The 22,121-nt window shown below is 31.2% G+C and overlaps 1 protein-coding gene across 1 annotated transcript; it reads left to right on the forward strand.

The window, feature by feature from the left end:
• The first annotated feature begins 14,376 nt into the window (after nucleotides 1–14,376).
• LOC132733619 (acetylcholine receptor subunit alpha-like) lies at nucleotides 14,377–20,707 on the forward strand. Its single transcript, XM_060720280.1, has 2 exons — nucleotides 14,377–14,528; nucleotides 18,336–20,707. The coding sequence occupies exon 2, from the start codon at nucleotides 18,347–18,349 to the stop codon at nucleotides 19,781–19,783; it is 1,437 nt and encodes a 478-aa protein (XP_060576263.1). The 5' UTR covers nucleotides 14,377–14,528; nucleotides 18,336–18,346; the 3' UTR covers nucleotides 19,784–20,707.
• The last annotated feature ends 1,414 nt before the right edge of the window (nucleotides 20,708–22,121 follow it).

Genomic DNA, 22,121 nt, shown 5'->3' on the forward strand with positions numbered 1-22,121 from the left:
TAATTGCAACACTGTGATATTCAAAAATCCCCAAATTTTTGGGTTTATTTGACTTAAACAATTTGAAAAAAAAATGAGTTTTGCCTTAACTTGGTATTTGAACTCCAGACCTTCTCGCTTCCCTTTAGCGAGCCGCGGCAAACCTGAAAGGGAAAAGCATATTATTCTAAATTAGGGGTTTGTTACGACGCTAACTGTTGTAAATAAACATGGCCGCTTACTAAAAGCACTCTCTCTATAATATCAATAAAGAATAAAAACAATTGTTTAGAAATCTTCGACCACTTCCGGGAATTATTTTGCTTCCCTTCATGTGGACCATATTTACGCAGTTGATCTTTTCCCCTTGAAATTTTTTTCGGCCTTAGGTTAACATATAAATGGAAGTAAAACCGCCTTCCCAAAAAAAGCCCCGGACTACTTTCCCCGGCCATTTTGCAATTAACCCAGCATTAAGAGTCTTTGAAAAATTTCGCTTTACCATTATTTGTTTGGGTCTGTCGACCTAAACAAATAAAAAAATGGGTTGTGCGCCAAAAACATTCTTAAATTAACATCTTTAGAGCAGACAAAAATGTCTTGCATTTGATGTGCATGTGATAATACATTTGAAAATATAAATAAAAACAGGGTTGATTGATATCAATATTGAACTGATATGGCAAAATGCCTGGACTTTCCACAATAAAATGAGGATTTTTAAAATTGACTTATATTATTGAAGCAATAATGAATATACTTTAAGACAATATGTGCAAACACTTAAAGCTTATTGGGTACATTGATTAAGGTGAAAATAACGATGTTGTTACACACCTGTTGAATACACTACTTTAATTTGATTTTGGACTTCTCAGCTGGACAAGACAAAAACGTCTCGTCCAATATAGGTTTTGCAGGTGCGTATCAACCCGATAGAATTAGTATTGTGTTCAACATTGTAAAATTACTTTATTACTGCACCAATTATGAGATTTTAGTTCTCCGGAATAAGTACCCGTAGGTTCAGACGATGCTATATAGATAGGTGGTCTTTACAAGTAGATCAGTAGTTAGATAATGTTATACTTCTTATTCAACATGGGATAATAAGACTAAACATACACATTGTAGTTAACAATCGTGTGCGAATATTTGTTTTCTTATTCAATGTATTGAACAAAACGAATCAAACGGAATCCGTTATGTAAACATTTTTGTGGGATTTTTGTTTTGCCCTCACAAATAAAGGTTTGACACATTTAATGTACGTGTAACACTACAATGCCGTGATTAATTCAATTGTAAAAGTGGTTACTTTCTGACGGGATTGATTTATCGTAGAAATGATAAGTTTTTGTTAATATACAAAAGACATCCAATGTTAGAGGCGGATTGTAAACTGTTACCAAGATTGATACAAGATTAAAGGGATTTTTTTTTCAGTGGAAATAATTCATGAGCGAGTGTACATTTTGATTAAATGAGAGTAAATTTCATTTCATTAATTATCTTTGTTAATATTTTTCATTGTATTTATATATTTATTTCATTTTATTGATTCCATTTTTTATTTTTTTTTTGCTACTGTGAATGGTCGTTACCACTGCCCCATTGGAGCCTCTATGGAAAAAAAACTGTATTGATATATACAAGGTGCGAAAAAACTCAACCGATATATAACAGTCCAGTTTTTTCCCTATATGAATCAATGAAAAAACTGTACTGTTATATATCAGTACAGTTTTCAAATGCCCATTGAAATGTACTGAGTATAATGGGTTAGAAAGAACAAAGGAAATGTTCAAAACCATGCGATAAGTAATAGTTATAGTACATGAAACGAGTTAGTTACGAGGATATAACACTGGCTGGGGCGACATCAAGGGGTGTTCCTGCTAAAAAATGGCGAGGCCGCAAGGCCGAGACAATTTTTTTTGCAGAAACATCCCGAGATGTCGCCCCAGCCAGTGTTATATCCCCGTAACTAACGAGTTTCATATACTATAACTGTTTTATCGCAATGACATAAAGTTTTCTCTTTTTTTTGTAATAGAAACAAATAAATAGATAAATAAATCGTTAGCTACATTACAGTTATTTATAATAAGGCAGTTTTTTCAAGTTGTTTTTGCTGCCGCAAAAAAATATACAAAAGACATCCAATGTTAGAGGCGGATTGTAAACTGTTACCAAGATTGATACAAGATTAAAGGGATTTTTTTTCAGTGGAAATAATTCATGAGCGAGTGTACCTTTTGATTAAATGAGAGTAAATTTCATTTCATTAATTATCTTTGTTAATATTTTTCATTGTATTTATATATTTATTTTATTTTATTGATTCCATTTTTTATTTTTTTTTTTGCTACTGTGAATGGTCGTTACCACTGCCCCATTGGAGCCTCTATGGAAAAAAAACTGTATTGATATATACAAGGTGCGAAAAAACTCAACCGATATATAACAGTCCAGTTTTTTCCCTATATGAATCAATAAAAAACTGTACTGTTATATATCAGTACAGTTTTCAAATGCCCATTGAAATGTACTGAGTATAATGGGTTAGAAAGAACAAAGGAAATGTTCAAAACCATGCGATAAAAATTTTTTATCAAACGAGATCCATCATAACGTGGCTATTACTACCATATGAAACTTTTATAATGCACATAATATACCACTATAGATCAAATTGATAAAGGGCGTGGAAGAGAGGAAATAACATTTCAAAATCAGAGAGTGGTTATTCGACACGTGAATCATTTGTGTTAGGAATTAATTTCTTTGTTTTGCTTTTATTGAAATAGGGCTGCAATATCTTATAATATAGTAAAGGTAAGTGGTGCCGTTCGATAAATGAAGATATTTTGTTGTTGTTGTTGTTGCTGCTGATGATGATTTCTGTTGTTTTGTATTTTTGTAAGTAGCCTACAATGCTATAATTTTATTTTTCAATTCTTATCCTTATAAAGTAACAAAAAGAGATATGCATTGGCTTAAAAGCCAAACCATCATTTTCTTCTTTTATATTACAGTGCATGTACTTAATTCAATCACTGTAGTTTAGTATTTTGACGTTGTAAATCTATAATTTCAACATTATTCAACAACAAATGATATCTGAGGCTAAATGTGCCTATAACAGCTAGTGTTTCATTAAGCCCAACAATATTATTACATTTTATTATCATGTTTAAGTACGCATTTGTGTGCTTGATTCATGTGCGATTATTATTTAATTTCTAGGAAAATAATTAAATATTTTCTTAAATGCAAATACATTACATATGAGCCGCGTCACGACAAAACCAACGTAATGCGTTTGCGACCAGCATGGATCCAGACCAGCCTGCGCATCCGCGCAATCTGATCAGGATACATGGTGTTCGCTTACCAACTCTATTTAAGTAGAGAAACTGATAGCGAACAGCATGGATCCTGATCAGACTGCGCTGATGCGCAGACTGGTCTGGATCCATGCTGGTCTCAAACGCATTACGTTGGTTTTGTCGTGAAGCGGCTCATGTATCGGACTTTCATGATTTATCAACTTATCGGAAATCAAGAATCATTGATATAATGCTTGATGTTTTTCCATTAGATATAATCGATATATTCGTAACTGTCAATTGAACTATTTCATAGAAATAACGAGATATTTACGAGATAGTCATAAGATAACATACATGGTAATTCGTTTCAAAAAAGACAAATTCATCTTGTGAATGTTTGTATTTAACAGATGTTATCATCTAACACTTTCCATTGATCATTCAAACCAAGTGAACAAAATCCCAAATAATTAACAGCACAATACCGGCGACCTGTTACTGGTACATATCATTAACTATCTAGATTCAGTTTAAAGTAGAAACATAATTTCAATGAGGACAGCGGGTTGGAAAGAAATGTATTGGAATTTTCTGTACTATAATTGTTATAATGTATGCTTTCTTTGTAAAAGTGTCATATCTGGCCAGTGTACAGTATTAAAAAAAAAACTTTTAATAACACTGACTCAGGCTAAGCTTGAATTAGGTATGTACACATGTCAGTGTATAACTTTTAAAAGAAGATAAAAGACCGTTTTTAAACCTTATATAATTACGGTTTAAGTGATTGTTTCTTTACTCGAGTATAAAAGGGAACTGAAAAGGCTATGCACATGTATATCGGGTTTGTCTTTTAATATACTTCTTTGTTTTATTGATATATGTTGATAATTCTATAAAAAAAAGGATATGTGTATACTTCTCCTTTTTCGTGTATAAATATCAAAGAGGTTTTTTTTTTAATTTTCTTTTACTAAAACTACCATGTAAGAACTTGATATATTGTTGTGAAACAGATTATCTAAAATGCAAATTAGTAACACTTTCAATGAGAAGATGGATTTCACGTGAATTAAGTTGACAGGAGTAGAGATTGATAACAAGTTGAATAAATTAATGTTAATCTCAACAATCTTGTATCTGTATGATGATATTTTATTATATACATATACGAGTAAATGAAAGATTAAGAAATATTTTTGAAATAAAATAAAATGCGTACTTGATATTCCGTATATTCACTGTTATCTTTTTCAAATGCAATGAAAAATTTGTTCGTACTTTCACTGGTATCTTGCCGGACTACTTTTTTTCTAAATTCAGCCATTACGCAAACTTAAATGGGACGTCTTGCGAATCGTATGGTCAAAATGGAAAAATAAACAAAAGATTCAAGTTTTTTTTTCTGTATATACGGGATTTATTTTGTATCAAGGTATGAAAATTATCATATTTCACTTGTTGCTACCGCCACAAATGCAATATGTACTTTTATACCACCTAATGAAAAATAAATCATGTATTTTAAGGGAAAAAAACTTGAATATTATCTATATATTTGTCATACCGCACCCGTTAACATTATTTAGTATTTTTTAATGCTACACGTTTGTAACGTCGTGACGACATCGAATATTCGTGACGTAATATAATTCGTCACGTTTATAATTGTGTTGCTTTTTCACGAGGTTATGTAAAGTAAATTATTTTAACGTCTGCTACCAATTTATGAAATTATTTTTTATCTAATAAAGGTGATTTGCTGTGTTATAATTTTGTTTAGAAATTTGAGCCGCGTCATGACAAAACCAACATAATGTGTTTGCGACCAGCATGAATCCAAACCAGCCTGCGCATCCGCGCAGTCCGATCAGGATCCATGCTGTTCGCTTACAAACCCTATTACAAGTAGAGAAACTGATAGCGAGCAGCATGGATCCAGATCAGACTGCGCGGATGTGCAGTCTGGTCTTGATCCATGCTGGTCGCAAACCCATTATGTTGGTTTTGTCATGACGCGGCTCAAATTAATGACAGGTTTTATTATCTAGCGGCTCGAGATATGTAATTACGCAAATCACCATTAGTACATCATCAGTTTTGGTTGAAAAGTTTTTTGCATTCTTTCAATTGGATATTTGAGAAAAGTTAGATACGTTTTTTGTTTTTAGATTAAGAATATTTATTCTTGTTAAGAAATGTGTGACAATCATTTTTAACTGTAAAAATATTGTATGAATTAATAAAATTAACAGTCACTGTGTGTTTTACGTAAAATATAGAGCAAATATGAAAGTAATGATACTTAATAACATCCAAACTTAAAATACTTGTACCTGTATTAGTGTGCAAACACTAAAATTCTAGTGCTCGTACTGGATATTGTGTATTGTTGTAAGTACTGGCACTGGTAGTCGTTCGTTCTACGTACTGAAATACTCCTAGTGCTGATGCTTTTTTGTTTGTTTCATTTTACGCCTTTTCCCAACAGTATTTCAGTCATATAGGCGGTATTTTTTCTAACCATCGTTCCTGGAGATTTACACCAGTACTAGACTACCTTCCTGCCCGCGCTAAACTACCGAAGCACCTATCGGCGGATCGAACCCACGCCAGAGAGGTAACTTGGTAAGAAGTCATCGACTCTAACCCCTCGACCACGGAGGGCTAGTTGCTTGATGTGTTGCCCCGATCATAATTTTCGTTATAAATATTAACAGTTTATGTGGCCTTGCAAAAATTAGTTGTTTTCTTATATTTTACAACAACAAAACAATAAAATTTTATTGATTTTTGGCCAGTGATAAAATTATTGTCATACATATATCATTGACATGCATGGATGCGTGCAAAGTAGAAGTAAAGTAAATTTAAAAGAAAAGTAGCTTTATGAGTATTTGATGGAGATTGAACATACTTATTATATTTTACTTTCTTTCGCGTCAATTGGGTACACGCAGAATGGGAATATTTAACCCAAATTTTGATAAGTCCGGGGCTTCAGTTTTTAATTAAATTTTTTAAAAGTATTTTGCAAGAAAAACATTTGAAACGGGCCATATGTTAGACAAAAATAAGTAACATAATATACTACTTCCATTATAGTGTATCACGTAACTTTCATTTTCTCTTTATAATTTTTTTAAACTGTAATTTATTTAATGTTTTGCACAATTTTAAGTTAAATTACTGACGGATAAACACAATTGAATGTATTTAATTTTAACTGTCACTTAATAGATTGACAGTATTAACTTTATTCTGTTTTTACAATTTTCGCTTGATTTATATAATTTATATATAATTACTTTAAATGTTAAATGCGAGTGTATGTAAAACTAAATGTTCTGTTATAATGTAAATTTTCTCATGCAAGTTTATAAATAAATATTGTAATTATACCCATGTATTTTTATGTTCATGTCATTTCAACTTCGTGTTTATTGTATGAGTAATATGTAATCATTTTTATATTTTTCCTTAAGTTAATATGGTCATGTTTAGTATCAAAATGATCATATTTTTTATAAATTTTTGTTAGAAACATTAATTACAGTAAATTGCAAGTTTACTTCAATAAGGAGCTTTTTCTTAAAAATTGTTTTTAAACATATAAAAATTTCCCATATTATAAAAACACCTATAAGCAAAGATTTTTAATACAATATGGCATTTTAAGTCTTCCTGCTTAATAGTGACACTGATTAGTTACAATTACTCTCAAAGGCTTTAGCCCAAGCCAATTTGTTTATTATACAAACAAGGAAGCCAGGGTGATAACTTTTCACAAATACAAATAATAAAAAGGTGATTTGTTGTTAACTAATGTTTGCAAAGTTAATGGAAATGGCTTCCTGTTATTTTTCACAGCTTTCGGCAGTTTTCTGTATAAAACATTTGTGGATTTTTCTATGGATATCATTCACCATCCATCGGTTGTGTTTGAATTTATATTGGATTTTGGAATTTTATATTAATTTTAAGTAAATTTATTTCTATGTTCTTTCATATTTTTTTTAAACTTATTTTGTACAAGATATTGTACTCTTTGTAATTATGATATTTCATTAATTTCTTAACATTTATTATTCTTAGTTTTATTGTATATAACATTGTAATATGTGTACAAGTTAGTTCTTGTAGTACAAAGAAGCATTATGCTGATAAATCTTTTGTAGCGAAATATCAAGCAATATGCTATAATATTCTATACTTTAATGAATTGCCTTGATATTTCTTAAGTATACAAAAGAAAAACGTTACAAAATATGAAATATAAGGATAGAAAATTTAAATCTAACATGCATTATTTATCAATTATTGTAACTAAATCTATTAAATTGCATCAAGCTAAATTTTTGTTACATGAATTATTTTAAACTATTTTCTTAAAATCTAAATTCTTACTGCAAACAATGTGTTTTTGATTCAATAAATTATTTTGTTCGTCGTGCATATTAAATACATTTTAAATAAATTAATCTTGGTCAATAAAACAAGATAATTCGGCTAATTTCTATACCTAATCGCTCGGGTTAAGTCATCGACCAAGATCTCGGTATACCTTTTCACTGCGAAGCTAATTAATAAATTGTTACTTTAATTGTGTATGTATATCATTTTGCTTCTTTCCCTATTATAAGAATGTAATGTATACCATAAATGTTACAATTTCAATTAAATATTAGTTTTACTTAATTACATACTTATGCAATCATTCTATAATTTACCTATGTTATTATAAGATATATTGTTATGATCATTCACCATCCATCGTTCTAAAAATAAAGTTATGTATAAATTTATATAGAATTTGGGAATTTAATATTGATTTTCAGTTTCCCCACCCAGTCCAAATCAGCGTTATAACAGTTCTAATGGTCTCAAATAGGATTGTGTGAATGAAATTCATGAGAACTAAAATGTAGTTCGTTTTAAAAAATCTAAAAACATAAAAAATATGAAAAGAAGATCAAATACGAACTGAGTTATTGTTTAGCTAGCGATCAATAGTATACTTTTATAAAACAATTATCGACACCCCTATTTGTCAATTTTGATGTAAATAGATAATGAAAGAAATTATAGCGAATTCGAGCTGTTAGTCTATTGACAAGAACGTGGATAGCGTCCTAGTTGGTTATAACAATGTATTTACTAGCGGCTGTCTTCTTATCAAATCTCACCCATATTTGCTTAAAACGACCAATTAAACCCGTGAAGAGTCTCGTTAACTAATAATCCATATCATTTACATTACCTAACCATTAAACTATTGTGAAAACCAGTAAACCGAGAAACATACTCAATTCTTGTACACCAATGCTGGTGTTGATTTTAAATATTTCGTTGGAAAACATATTGTTCTCTTAAAAGCTTCAAAATTAACAAATCGACAAAAGAAATGGCATGAAATGAATATGGCTGTAGATAACAATACTCTATTTTTCTACATGTTTACAAAGTTATCTGTAAAATATGCATTTGAATTTGCATTTTTATCGGATCATATTTGTTTCTAGCAAAGCATATTTTTTATCAAACTATTCTTTTCAGAGAAATACAAGATGTCTAACAAGTGTATTGTGCTCGACGTTTATATCCTGTTTATCTTAGTGTTCATCCACGGTGTCAATTGCCACAGCATGGACGATGCAAAAAGGCTACTTGCAGTTAAGAAACAAAATTACAAAAAAAAATTTCAGACCTGTGGCCAACCAATCCCAACCACTTCAATTATACATTGGCTTTGAACTTGTTACAATTCAAGAATTCGATGAAGTAAAAGAGCAACTAACTGTCGCTGGAATTGTTACCGTATACTGGACTGATGAATATATGACATGGGATCCCAAAGACTATGGCGATCTTGATCAGTTAGTTGTCGAAAGTGACAATGTTTGGACACCGAATTTAGTTTTAGTAAACAACGTTAACAAACTCGAGAAGATAGGCGATGATTGGCAGCTGATTCGGTTTTTTCCAAACGGTTTGGCTCATTATTACCCAGGAGACGTTTTCTCTGCATCCTGTCGGGTTGATGTAACTTATTATCCTTTAGACAGACACAAATGTAATTTTGCGTTCTCGCCATGGGCTCAGTTCAAAACTGAAATTATTATATCTCCTATTGGAGTACAAACAAGTTATTTTTCGGAAAATGGGGCATGGACATTTTATAATTCGAGCATTTCGTACAGCCCGGAGGCTAGTTATATTGACTTTAACTTATACCTAGAAAGAAAACCTCGATTTGTTATAGTAAACGTCATTCTCCCAATGATTTTCATGGCTTTTTTGAATACAATTATTTTTGCTATTCCAGTAGAAAGTGGTGAAAGAATTTCTTACAGTATCACAGTTCTTTTGGCGGTTGCTGTTTTCCTTACGCTTGTGGGTGACAACCTCCCTAAAACATCGAGCCCAATGTCTATATTTAGTTACTATCTATTAATAATTTTGATAACAAGCATAGGCATCACTCTGGTAACGATACTTAATGTGCGTGTGTATTACAAAAATGAAAAAAACCCTGTCCCAGAATTGATTGCCAGTTTCGTAAGACGCTTGGGATGTAATTGTAAAAACAAGGATAACAAACGAAAACGTATCCCATCTAAATCCAAAACAGAACGCAGGCAATGAGAGGACAATGTAGTGCACAACTATATACGGATGTAGAAACATACATTAATAAAACAGACATATCGAGACACTACAATTATTATGTACCTAGGGAGAACGTTCGCCGCCCAATAATAAATGGCAGAGCTCCATATCAGATTTTCAGACACTGTTGACAGCGAAAGTTCAACTGAAGATATAAAAGAAAATGATGTTGTAAATGATTCACTTGTTTCATGGAAGGATGTCAGCACAGCATTAGATAAATTATTCTTCATTCTGTCTTTTATCATAATACTGACAACAACAATTATATTTTTTGTGTATATATACACTTCAGGCAAATCAGATAACTTTAATTAAATTGAAGGGTCTACACTTAGGTTGTTTTGACATGACGGGACTATTTTTCCGTATTTTGTGTACCATTCATTTGAGGAAGGTCTTAATCAATAACTGGTATTCATATTTTAAAATCATTCTTTCATTGCTTTTCCAAGAATAATCTTTTTTTTTTGTACAAAATGACTAAACAATAAAATGCGTTACAACGATTTTCTCTCAAATCGGACCAAATATCGCACAAAAATCGATATACAATCTCATTATGATTTTATTCTTTCATTATATATTATAGATTTGTATTCCCATTTTAAGTTCTTCACTTGATTTATGATTTATAAAATAATAATACAGACAGTTTACGTGAATATAAAATGCATATATATGTACATGTTTATTCGATATAATAGAGGATACTTATTATCTTTCAGTGTCAACATTATTATATGCAATATCACAAGCAATGGTTTTGATACTTTGTTTATTCGTCCTTTACAAGTTGCCATTTGTAAGCCTCTGCAAGTCATTATTACCTTTACAAAAGACTATAGACAAACTTTAAATATTTCGTATTATAATAGGTTTGAAGATAGCCAGGTCAACCTCGTATATAACATATAGAAATGTATAATATGTGGCATGCGAAAATCGGCGTCTAATACATGTACAAAAAACTGATATAATTATGACTTTTTATTGGGTTTTACACAAAAGGGGTCATGTGTCATCTCACTAGCTTTACTGGTGAAGGAGGACCTTATGGTTGTGCTCTTTTGTTCTTATTTTCAGGCACGATAGGGCAACAGGGTAGAACCATCAACGATCTGTTTGTAAGACAGATAACATTCCCACATGAACGGACCAAAAGTCCCTAACGGGTTTCGAACCTACATTGGTGACAAGCTGTTTGAAGTCAACGACATTAACCACTCGACCACGGTCGCGCCTCTTATACTTTTTTGTTAGAATTCTTTATGTTTATTTTTTGATTGATTTTCATAAAGATAATTGATAATCATCGCGATACAAAATAAATATCAGTAAATATCAGTAATGGATGATGTTAAGATGAAAGGTTAACATAATTTGTTGTAGAAATGTTGTAAATCTTATTTTAAAAGCCTTTTAAATGTTTGCTGTCCTGTTGTTGTTTCCAAAAAGTTTCTCATCGGCCTATTTCTGAACAATCTTTCGGTATTGCTGTCTTTTGATATTTTGTACAGCTACTACCGGTATAACAGTGATTTTGTATGGAAATCAAAAATACTATTGTGTTTACACTTTGTTACTTTTATATCAACAGTTTCAGTTTATTGGCAAATATCAAAAACATGTAATTTCACAATCAGCATTGCATTTTTCAGGTGATAAGCATCTGAACTTTATACAACTCATGTTTGCCCTTTCTTAACAGATACTAAAATATGTTCTGTTTTGTTTAATTATGGGCCCTCCAAGTGACACGAACACAACCTATATGAAATAAGTAGCTTTTATGTACACAGATTAAGTTACACACAGTTATTCAACAATTGGTCTTCAAAATATATGGAATATATTTGTGCATGGCAGAATTGAGTTCAAAAGTTTATTAACATAATTATCTGATATTTAGAAGCAAAATCTAGCTCACTTGAAAGGGTAAGCGGGTGAAACTATAAATTCGCATAAAAAACTTGTTTTAAAAAATTTAACGAACTAGTTGCTTTTCAGAGAACTGAAACTTATTAATTATTAAAAGATCTAGTCACATCGCAACTTTAAAAGAAATACGCAACTTTTAAAGAAATAGGTCATTAATATTTTTTGTTGACAAAACGTATTTTTGTTTCCTATGTACATTTAATTAAATAAATTGATAGCACTTTATGTTGTTGTTGCTGTTGTTTTATCAAGCACCAACGTGTTCTTACACCACGCATGATTTACTAAACCAGTAGCAAAAACGTAAACAAAAATGACGTTGCTGTTATAGCAAAGTCTAATCAAATGAATCCATTTAAATGGTAAACAAACGCAGAAGGGAATTTCGATGTGTTTATTTATATGGTGGCAGCATGAGTTGTGCGCAAAACATTCTTAAATTAACATCTTTAGAGCAGACAGAAAATGTCTTGCATTTCATGTGCATAGGATAATACATTTCAAATAAATAAATAAATACAGGGTTAGATTGAGTACAATATAAACTGTATATGGAAATGCTGGACTTTCACAATAAAATGAGGATAAATTGACTATATTGAAGACAATAATGAATTATACTTTAAGACAATATAGTGCAAACACTTAAAGCTTATTGGGTACATGTGATAAGGTGAAAATATACGATGTTGTTACACACTGTTGAATACACTACTTAATTTGATTTTTGGACTTCTCAGCTGGACAAGACAAAAACGTCTCGTCCAATATAGGTTTTGCAGGTGCGTATCAACCCGATAGAATTAGTATTGTGTTCAACATTGTAAAATTACTTTATTACTACACCAATTATGAGATTTTAGTTCTCCAGAATAAGTACCCGTGGGTTCAGACGATGCTACATAGACAGGTGGTCTTTACAAGTAGATCAGTAGTAAGAGAATGTAATAATACTTATTTAACATGAGATATCTAGACTAAAAAACACACATTACTTCCATTGTGGTTAACAATCGTGTGCGAATATTTGTTTTCTTGTTCAATTTATTGAACAGAACGAATCAAACGGAAGACGTTTTGTAAACATTTTTGGCATATTTTTGTTTTGTCCTAGCAAATAAAGGTTTGAAACAACTTATGTAATACTACAATGCCGTGATTAAGTCAAGATAAAAAGTAGTTTACTTTCTCACGGGATTGATTTATCGTAGAAATGATAATAATGTTTATCAAACGAGATCCATCATAACGTGGCTATTACTATCATATGAAACTTTTATTATGCAAATAATATACCACTATAGATCAAAGTGATAAAAGGAGTGGAAGGGAGGAAATAACATTTCAAAATCAGAGATTGATATGTTGGCAATGGAATCACGTGTTTTAGGAAAAATCAACTTCTTTTGTTTTGCTTTTGTTATAATGGGGAGGTAATATATTATGGTATAATAAAGGTAAGTGGTACCGTTCTATGAATGAAGAGTTTGTATCTTTGTTTGATTTTTTATGAAATGAACTATGATAGTGAAATCAGAATGAATGTAAACATTTCTTTTCGTTTAATATTAAAAATCCTATCTTTCCGTTTTTTGTTTCCCATTGGCAAAATAGCTGAATCATTTTCTGCTTATTTTATGTAACAGCAATGGGTTCAGTAACAGTGATTTAGTATTTCGCATATTTGAAGATAAAGTACCACTTTGTTATATATTTCTATATCTTTTCTATTACAAATTATTTCACATTCTGTGATATTTCTTTCTGTCGAAATGCATCTCATATGTTCTAAATCTATTATTTCAGCATTATTAAACATATGTTTACCCAACAAACATTGATTCATTAGTATGCGAGGATTAACGTAGCTTTTACAGATGGTGATCCATTAAATCCGAAATCATTATTACACATATCTTGAGTATTCATTTGTGTGCTTGATTTACGTACAAATAAATTCATGGGACAATTATAATAAAATGTCCAAAACGATCTATTTCTTAAATGCGAATACATTACATATATCGGACTTTCATGATTTATCAACGTATCGGAAATCAAGAATCATTGATATAATGCTTGATGTTTTTCCATTAGATATAATCGATATATTCGTAACTGTCAATTGAACTATTTCATAGAAATAACGAGATATTTACGAGATACTCATACGATAACATACATGGATATTCGTTTCAAAAAAGACAAATTCATCATGTGAATGTTTGTATTGAACAGATTTTATCATTTTAACACTTTCCACTGATCATTCAAACCAAATGAATAAAATCCCAAATAATTAATAGCACAATACCGTCGACCTGTTACTGGTACATATCACTAACTAACTAGATTTAGTTTAAAAGTAGAAATAATTTCAATGAGGGCAGCGGGTTGGAAAGAAATGTATTGAAATTTTCTGTACTATAAAAATAATAACACTGAATCAGAATAAGCTTGAATTAGGTACGTACACATGTCAGTGTTAAACTTTTTAAAGAAGATAAGAGACCGTTTTAATACCTTATACTTAGGGTTTAAGTGATTAATTTTTTTAACATTTACTCAGGTACATAAGGATACTGAATAGGCTATGCATATAGGGTTTGTCTTTTAATATACTTTTTTTATTGATGTATGTTGATAATTCTATAAAAAGATATGTGTATACTTCTCCCTTTTTCGTGTATAAATATCAAGGAGGTTTTATTTTTTTACTTTTTTTTACTAAAAATACCATGTAAGAACTTGATTTATTGTTGTGAAACAGATTATCTAAAATGCAAATTAGTAACACTTTCAGTGTGAAGATGGCTTGAACGTGAATAAAGTTGACAAGAGTAAAGATTGATAACAAGTTGAATAAATAAATGTTAATCTCAACAATCTTGTATCTGTATTATTATATTTTGTTATATACATATAAATAAAAGATTGAGAAATATTTATGAACTATATAAATGAAAGACTAAAAAATATTTTTGAAATAAAATGCGTATTTTGATATTCCGTATATTCCGTTTTTTTCAAATGCAATGAAAATTTGTTCGTATTTTCACTGGCATTTTGCCGGACTACTTTTTTTCTAAATTCAGCCATTACACAAACTTAAATGGGACGTCTTGCGAATTGTAAGATCAAAATTGAGAAATAAAAAAAATATTTTCTTTCCCTGTATATACGAGATTAATTTTGTATCAAGGTATGAAAATTATCATATTTCACTTGCTGCTACCGCCACAAATGCAATATGTATTTTTATACCACCTAATGAATAATAAATCATATATTTTTAGAAAAAAAACTTGAATATTCTCTATATATTTGTCATACCGCACTCGTTTACATTATTTAGTATTTTTAATGCTGCACGTTTGTAACGTCGTGACAACATCGGATATTCGTGACGTAATATAATTCTTCAAGTTTATAATTGTGTTTCTTTAACTAAATAATCATGAGGTTATGTAAAGTAAATATTTTTTACGTCTGCTACCAATTTATGAAATTATTTTTTATCAAATAAAGGAGGTTTGCTGTGTTATAATTCTGTTTAGAAAAGTGAGCCGCGTCATGACAAAACCAACATAATTAATGGGTTTGCGACCAGCATGGATCCAGACCAGCCTGCGCATCCGCGCAGTCCGATCAGGATCCATGCTGTTCGCTTACAAACCCTATAACAAGTAGAGAAACTGATAGCGAACAGCATGGATGCGCAGGCTGGTCTGGATCCATGCTGGTCGCAAACCCATTATGTTGGTTTTGTCGTGACGCGGCTCAAATTAATGACAGGTTTTATTATCTAGCGGCTCGAGATATGTAATTACGCAATCACCATTAGTACATCATCAGTTTTGGTTGAAAAGTTTTTGCATTCTTTCAATTGGATATTGAGAAAAGTTAGATACGTTTTTTGTTTTAGATTAAGTAATATTTATCTTGTTAAGAAATGTGTGACAATCATTTTAACTGTAAAAATATTGTATGAATTAATAAATTAACAGTCACTGTGTGTTTTTACGTAAAATATAGATCAAATATGAAAGTAATGATACTTAATAACTTCCATAGTAAAAATACTTGTACTGTAGTGCAACACTAAAATCTAGTGCTCGTACTGATATTGTGTATTGTTGTAAGTACTGGCACTGGTAGTCGTTCGTTCTACGTACTGAAATACTCCTAGTGCTGATGCTTTGTTTCATTTTACGCCTTTTCCCAACAGTAGTTCAGTCATATAGGCGGGTAGTTTCCTAACCATCGTTCCTGGAGTGTTACACCAGTACTAGACTACCTTCCTCCGCGTTCTACTACCGAAGCAGCTCCCGGGGATCGAACCCACGCCAGAGAGGTAACTGGATTAGAAGTCATCGACTGTAACCCCTTTACCACGGAGGCTAGTGCTTATGCGTTGCCGATCATAATTTCGTTATTAATATTAAATAGTTTATGTGGCCTTGCAAAATTAGTTGTTTTCTTATATTTACAACAACAAAACAATAAAATTTTATTGATTTGACCAGTGATAAATTATTGTCATACATATATCATTGACATGCATGGATGCGTGCAAGTAGAAGTAAGTAAATATTTTATAAAAGAAAGTAGCTTTATGAGTATTTGATGGAGATTGAACATACTTAGTATATGTTACTTCTTCGCGTCATAGGGTACACGCAGAATTGCAATATTTAAACCATAAATTTCGATAAGTCCGCGCTTCAATTTGTATAATTAATTTATAAAAGTGTTAACAATGAATTGTTTTAATTATGCAAGAATACATCGAAACGGCAACATATGTAAGACAAAAAATATGTAACATAATATACTACTTCTCCGACCAACATGACTTACGCAAGGCAACAACTTCATAGGTGAATTTTCCAAGGTTAAGCAATGTGTGCTAGTTTGAAGATAGCATCAATTCGATACACTTATGATCACTTGATCTATAATTTGTAAAAACACTATTTAATGAAACGTTTCACAAACTGTAAAAAATTGATATCTTAATTTACAAGCAAAATGGTATTCGTCTTTTACTCATTTTTTTCGAAGCTGTAAATGTAAAAGTTCGTTTGTACCCTAGATTAATCTGGGCAAAAACAAAATGTACTTTATTTCGGAGTAAAAGTCGAACACGATAACGTTTACATTAATCGGTCGTACCATTATGAAATAATGTGTTGTGAATGCTATATACAGTTATTATATTTTGCACTTTGATTGCAATATAGCTATGGACACGTAAATCCGACTAGATAGTGATATTTTAGATTGTTAACAGCTCACGTTATGAAAAAAAAATCGAGTTCAAATCTGCAATAAGTCACATTTCTGTTTTATTTTGAGTATGATTTTACTTTCAGAAATATTGTAGTGTGTAACGTAACTTTTTATTTTATTTTTATAAACCTGCAATTTATTTAATGTTTTGCACAATTTAAAGTTAGAATAATGACGTATAAACAAAATTAGATGTATTTAATTTTAACTGTCATTAAATGGATTGACAGTATTAACAATTTTATTCTGTTTGAAACTCTGAATTCCATTCGCCATTCTTTAAAATTTTCGCTCGATTTATATAATTTATATATACTTTAAATGTTAAATGCGAATGTGTGTAAAACTAAATGTTCTAATGTTCTCAAATAGCATTGTGTGAATGAAATTCATGAGAACTAAAATGTAGTTCGTTGTAAAAAAATCTAAAAACATAAAATAAATGAAAAGAAAAAAAACGCTTTTTCGAAGATTCGAACCAGAACTCTCTACCACTACGCTATTACGCTGAACAGTTACGAACGGAGTTATTGTTTAGCTAGCAATCAATAGTATACTTTTATAAAATAATTATCGACACCCCTATTTGTCAATATTGATGTAAAGAGATAATGAAAGAAATTATAGCGAATTCGAGCTGTTAGTCTATTGACAAAAACGTGGACAGCGCCCTAGCTGGTTTTAAAAATGTATTTATAAGCGCCAGCCTTCTAATCAAATATCACCCATCTTTGCTTAAAATGGCCAATTAAACCCGTGGAAAGTTTCGTAAACTAATAATCCATATCATTTACATGACCTAACAATTAAACTATTGTGATAACCAGTAAACCGAGAAACATATTGCTGTCTTGTACATTAATGCTGGTGTTGATTTTAAATATTTCATTAGAAAACATATTGATCTCTTAAAGGCTTCAAAACCAGTCAACACATCGACAGAAAAAATCATTATACATGAAATGAAATGAATATGGCTGTAGATAACAATACTCTATTTTTTTACATGTTTACAAAGTTATCTGTAAAATATGCATTTGAATTATCGGATCATATTTGTTTCTAGCAATGCGCATTTTTTATCAATTTGAAAGAGAGATATAACTGTTTTTTTTTCAGAGAAATACAAGATGTCTAACAAGTGTATTGTGCTCGACGTTTATATCCTGTTTGTCTTAGTGTTCATCCACGGTGTCAATTGCCACAGCATGGACGATGCAAAAAGGCTACTTGCAGATAAGAAACAAAATTACGAAAAGAATTTCAGACCTGTGGCAAACCAATCCCAACCACTTCAGTTATATATTGGCTTTGAACTTGTTACAATTCAAGAATTCGATGAAGTAAAAGAGCAACTAACTATCGCTGGAATTGTTACCGTTTACTGGGTTGATGAATATATGACATGGGATCCCAAAGACTATGGCGATCTTGATCAGTTAGTTGTCGAAAGTGACAATGTTTGGACACCGAATTTAGTTTTAGTGAACAACGTTAACAAACTCGAGAAGATAGGCGACTCATGGCAGCTTATTCGCTTTTTACCAAACGGTTTGGCTCATTATTACCCAGGAGACGTTTTCTCTGCATCCTGTCGGGTTGATGTAACTTATTATCCATTAGACAGACACAAATGTAATTTTGCGTTCTCACCATGGGCTCAGTTCAAAACTGAAATTAATATATCTCCTATTGGTGATAAAGTACAAACAAGTTATTTTTCGGAAAATGGGGCATGGACATTTTATAATTCGAGCATTTCGTACAGCCCAGAGGCTAGTTATATTGACTTTAACTTATACCTAGAAAGAAAACCTCGATTTGTTATAGTAAACGTCATTCTCCCAGTGATTTTCATGGCTTTTTTGAATACAATGATTTTTGCTATTCCAGTAGAAAGTGGTGAAAGAATTTCTTACAGTATCACAGTTCTTTTGGCGGTTGCTGTTTTCCTTACGCTTGTGGGTGACAACCTCCCTAAAACATCGAGCCCAATGTCTATTTTTAGTTACTATGTATTAATAATTTTGATAACAAGCATAGGCATCACTCTGGTAACGATACTTAATGTGCGTGTGTATTACAAAAATGAAAAAGACCCTGTCCCAGAATTGATTGCCAGTTTCGTAAGACGCTTGGGATGTAACTGTAAAAACAAGGATAACAAACGAAAACGTATCCCATCTAAATCCAAAACAGAACGCAGGCAAACAAAGAGAGGACAAGGTAGTGCACAACTATATACGGATGTAGAAACATACATTAATAAAACAGACATATCGAGACACTACAATTATTATGTACCTAGGGAGAACGTTCGCCGCCCAATACTAAATGGTAGAGCTCCATATCAGATCAGTTCATTTTCAGACACTGTTGAGAGCGAAAGGTCAAATGAAGATAAAAAAGAAAATGTTGTTGTTAATGATTCACTTGTTTCATGGAAGGATGTCAGCACAGCATTAGATAAATTATTTTTCATTCTGTCTTTTATCATAATACTGACAACAACAGTTATATTCTTTGTGTATATATACACTTCTGGCAAATCAGATAACTTTAATTAAATTAAAGGGTTTACACTTAGGTTGTTTTAACATGACGGGACTGGGAATATTTTTCCGTATTTTGTGTACCATTCATTTGAGGTAGGTCTCAATCAATAACTAGTATTCATATTTTAAAATCATTCTTTCATTGCTTTTCCAAGAATAATCTTTTTTTGTACAAAACGACTAAACAATAAAATGCGTTACAACGCTTTTCTCTCAAATCGGACCAAATATCGCAAAAAAATCGATATACAATCTCATTCTGATTTTATTCTTTTATTATATATTGTAGATTTGTATTCCCATTTTAGGTTCTTCACTTGATTTATGATTTATAAAATAATAATACAGACAGTTTACGTGAATATAAAATGCATATATATGTACATGTTTATTCGATATAATAGAGGATACTTATTATCTTTCAGTGTCAACATTATTATATGCAATATCACAAGCAATGGTTTTGATACTTTGTTTATTCGTCCTTTACAAGTTGCCATTTGTAAGCCTCTGCAAGTCATTATTACCTTTACAAAAGACGATAGACAAACTTCAAATGTTTCGTATCGTAATAGGTTTGAAGATAGCCAGGTCAACCTCGTATATAACATATAGAAATGTATAAAATGTGGCATGCGAAAATCGGTGTCTAATACATGTACAAAAAACTGATATAATTATTAATATGACTTTTTATTGGGTTTTGAACATTAACACAAAAGAGGTCATGTGTCATCTCACCAGCTGTACTGGTGAAGGAGGACCTCGTGATAGTGCTCTTTTGATCTTATTCTCAGGCACGAGCGGGCAACAGGGTAGAACCACCATCGATCTGTTTGCAAGACGGATAACATCCCCACATGAACGGACCAAAAGTCGCTGACGGGTTTCGAACCTACATTGGTGACAAGCTGTTTGAAGTCAACGACATTAACCACTCGATCACGGTCGCGCCTCTTATACATTTTTGTTAGAATTCTTTATGTTTATTTTTCGATTGATTTTCATGAAGATAATTGATTATCATCGCGATACGAAACACCTAGTAAATATCAGTAATGGATGGTGTTTAGATGAAAGGTTAACAAGATTTAATTAATCGCATTCATATGGAACTTTGTATTGAAAAAATGAGTTCCGTTGAATTAATAAGTTTTTGTGATGATGGTATCTCCATGACATTATTTTGGTATCATATATTTAGTACGCACATTTTAAAGCATACTTATGTTTATAAATTATTTTGCGGTACAGCAAATTATTTCTCTGTACGCATGAAAATACATGTATATACGATCAGAACAGATTTACTTTCATATGAGTGATTTGTGGGTGTGTGTACACAGCGTTTTACTACCTATCAAGCAATCCAGTAATTGGATCCACTGACAAACACTAAATAAAATCTCAACCCGGATGTCTTTGCCACAAGGACGATTCAGTTACGGATTAACTACTCGTTATACCGTCTGTTTCCTTGACAACATTGGAACCCGAAGAAAAGAAGAATAAAAGAAAACGGAAAGTGAAAAATCACTACCCAAAAATTGACAAAAAAAACATCTTCCGATTCAAAGTTATCAAAATACTTAAGATACAGAAAACAAACGGTTTTAAATTCAATAACAAAGTCAATGAGCAGATTTTGAGAATAAACATGGGAACAACATGTCTACCAAGTTATGCCATTATCTTCATGTTATACCTCGAGAATACGTTTTTTTACGTCTCAAATTTTAAAAGCACTTGTATGATGGCGCTTTTTTGACGACATTTACATGATACGGCCGCACTTCATAGAGGAATTGTATTCCTTGCTGGCACAACCCAACAAATTCAACAAGTCAATAAAATCCAATTATGACATAAACACTAAGATTGCAATTTTTGGATGTCAAAATAATAAAGGATTCAGAAGGAAATATAAATACGAGTCAATACACGAATAAACATATTATAGCCATCTTTTTTTTATATTTGGAATCTTTTAAAACTACAGGATGATAACAACAAGGACGATTTTTTAATCAACACATTTATTTAAAAAAAAACATTTAAGACGCTGGTGGCACGATTCCAATATTTTCTGTTTTAAGCAACATAAAAAAGACATCCATATTTTGTATAATTTAGCTCGAAAATTTTGAAAATATTTATCATGATGAAGGTTCGTTAGAACCGAACTGGTAGATTATTAGATAACTTAACATGCACTGGTGTTGACATGTTGTATTTCTTCATTTCTATCTTATTTTGATTTCATTTGAGTTGTTTACATTACAGACAGAGTTGAAAAATAATAAATATTGAATCTTATTACATAGATAAATATACATTATTCTTTTTACAA

The sequence above is a fragment of the Ruditapes philippinarum genome, unplaced genomic scaffold, assembly GCF_026571515.1.
Source record: "Ruditapes philippinarum isolate M1 unplaced genomic scaffold, ASM2657151v2 ctg1089_1_1_1_1, whole genome shotgun sequence".
Classification (NCBI taxonomy): Eukaryota; Metazoa; Mollusca; class Bivalvia; order Venerida; family Veneridae; genus Ruditapes; species Ruditapes philippinarum.

Coding starts and splice junctions, on each gene's coding strand:
- LOC132733619 (XM_060720280.1), top strand. CDS start 18,347: ATGTCTAACAAGTGTATTGTGCTCGACGTTTATATCCTGTTTGTCTTA.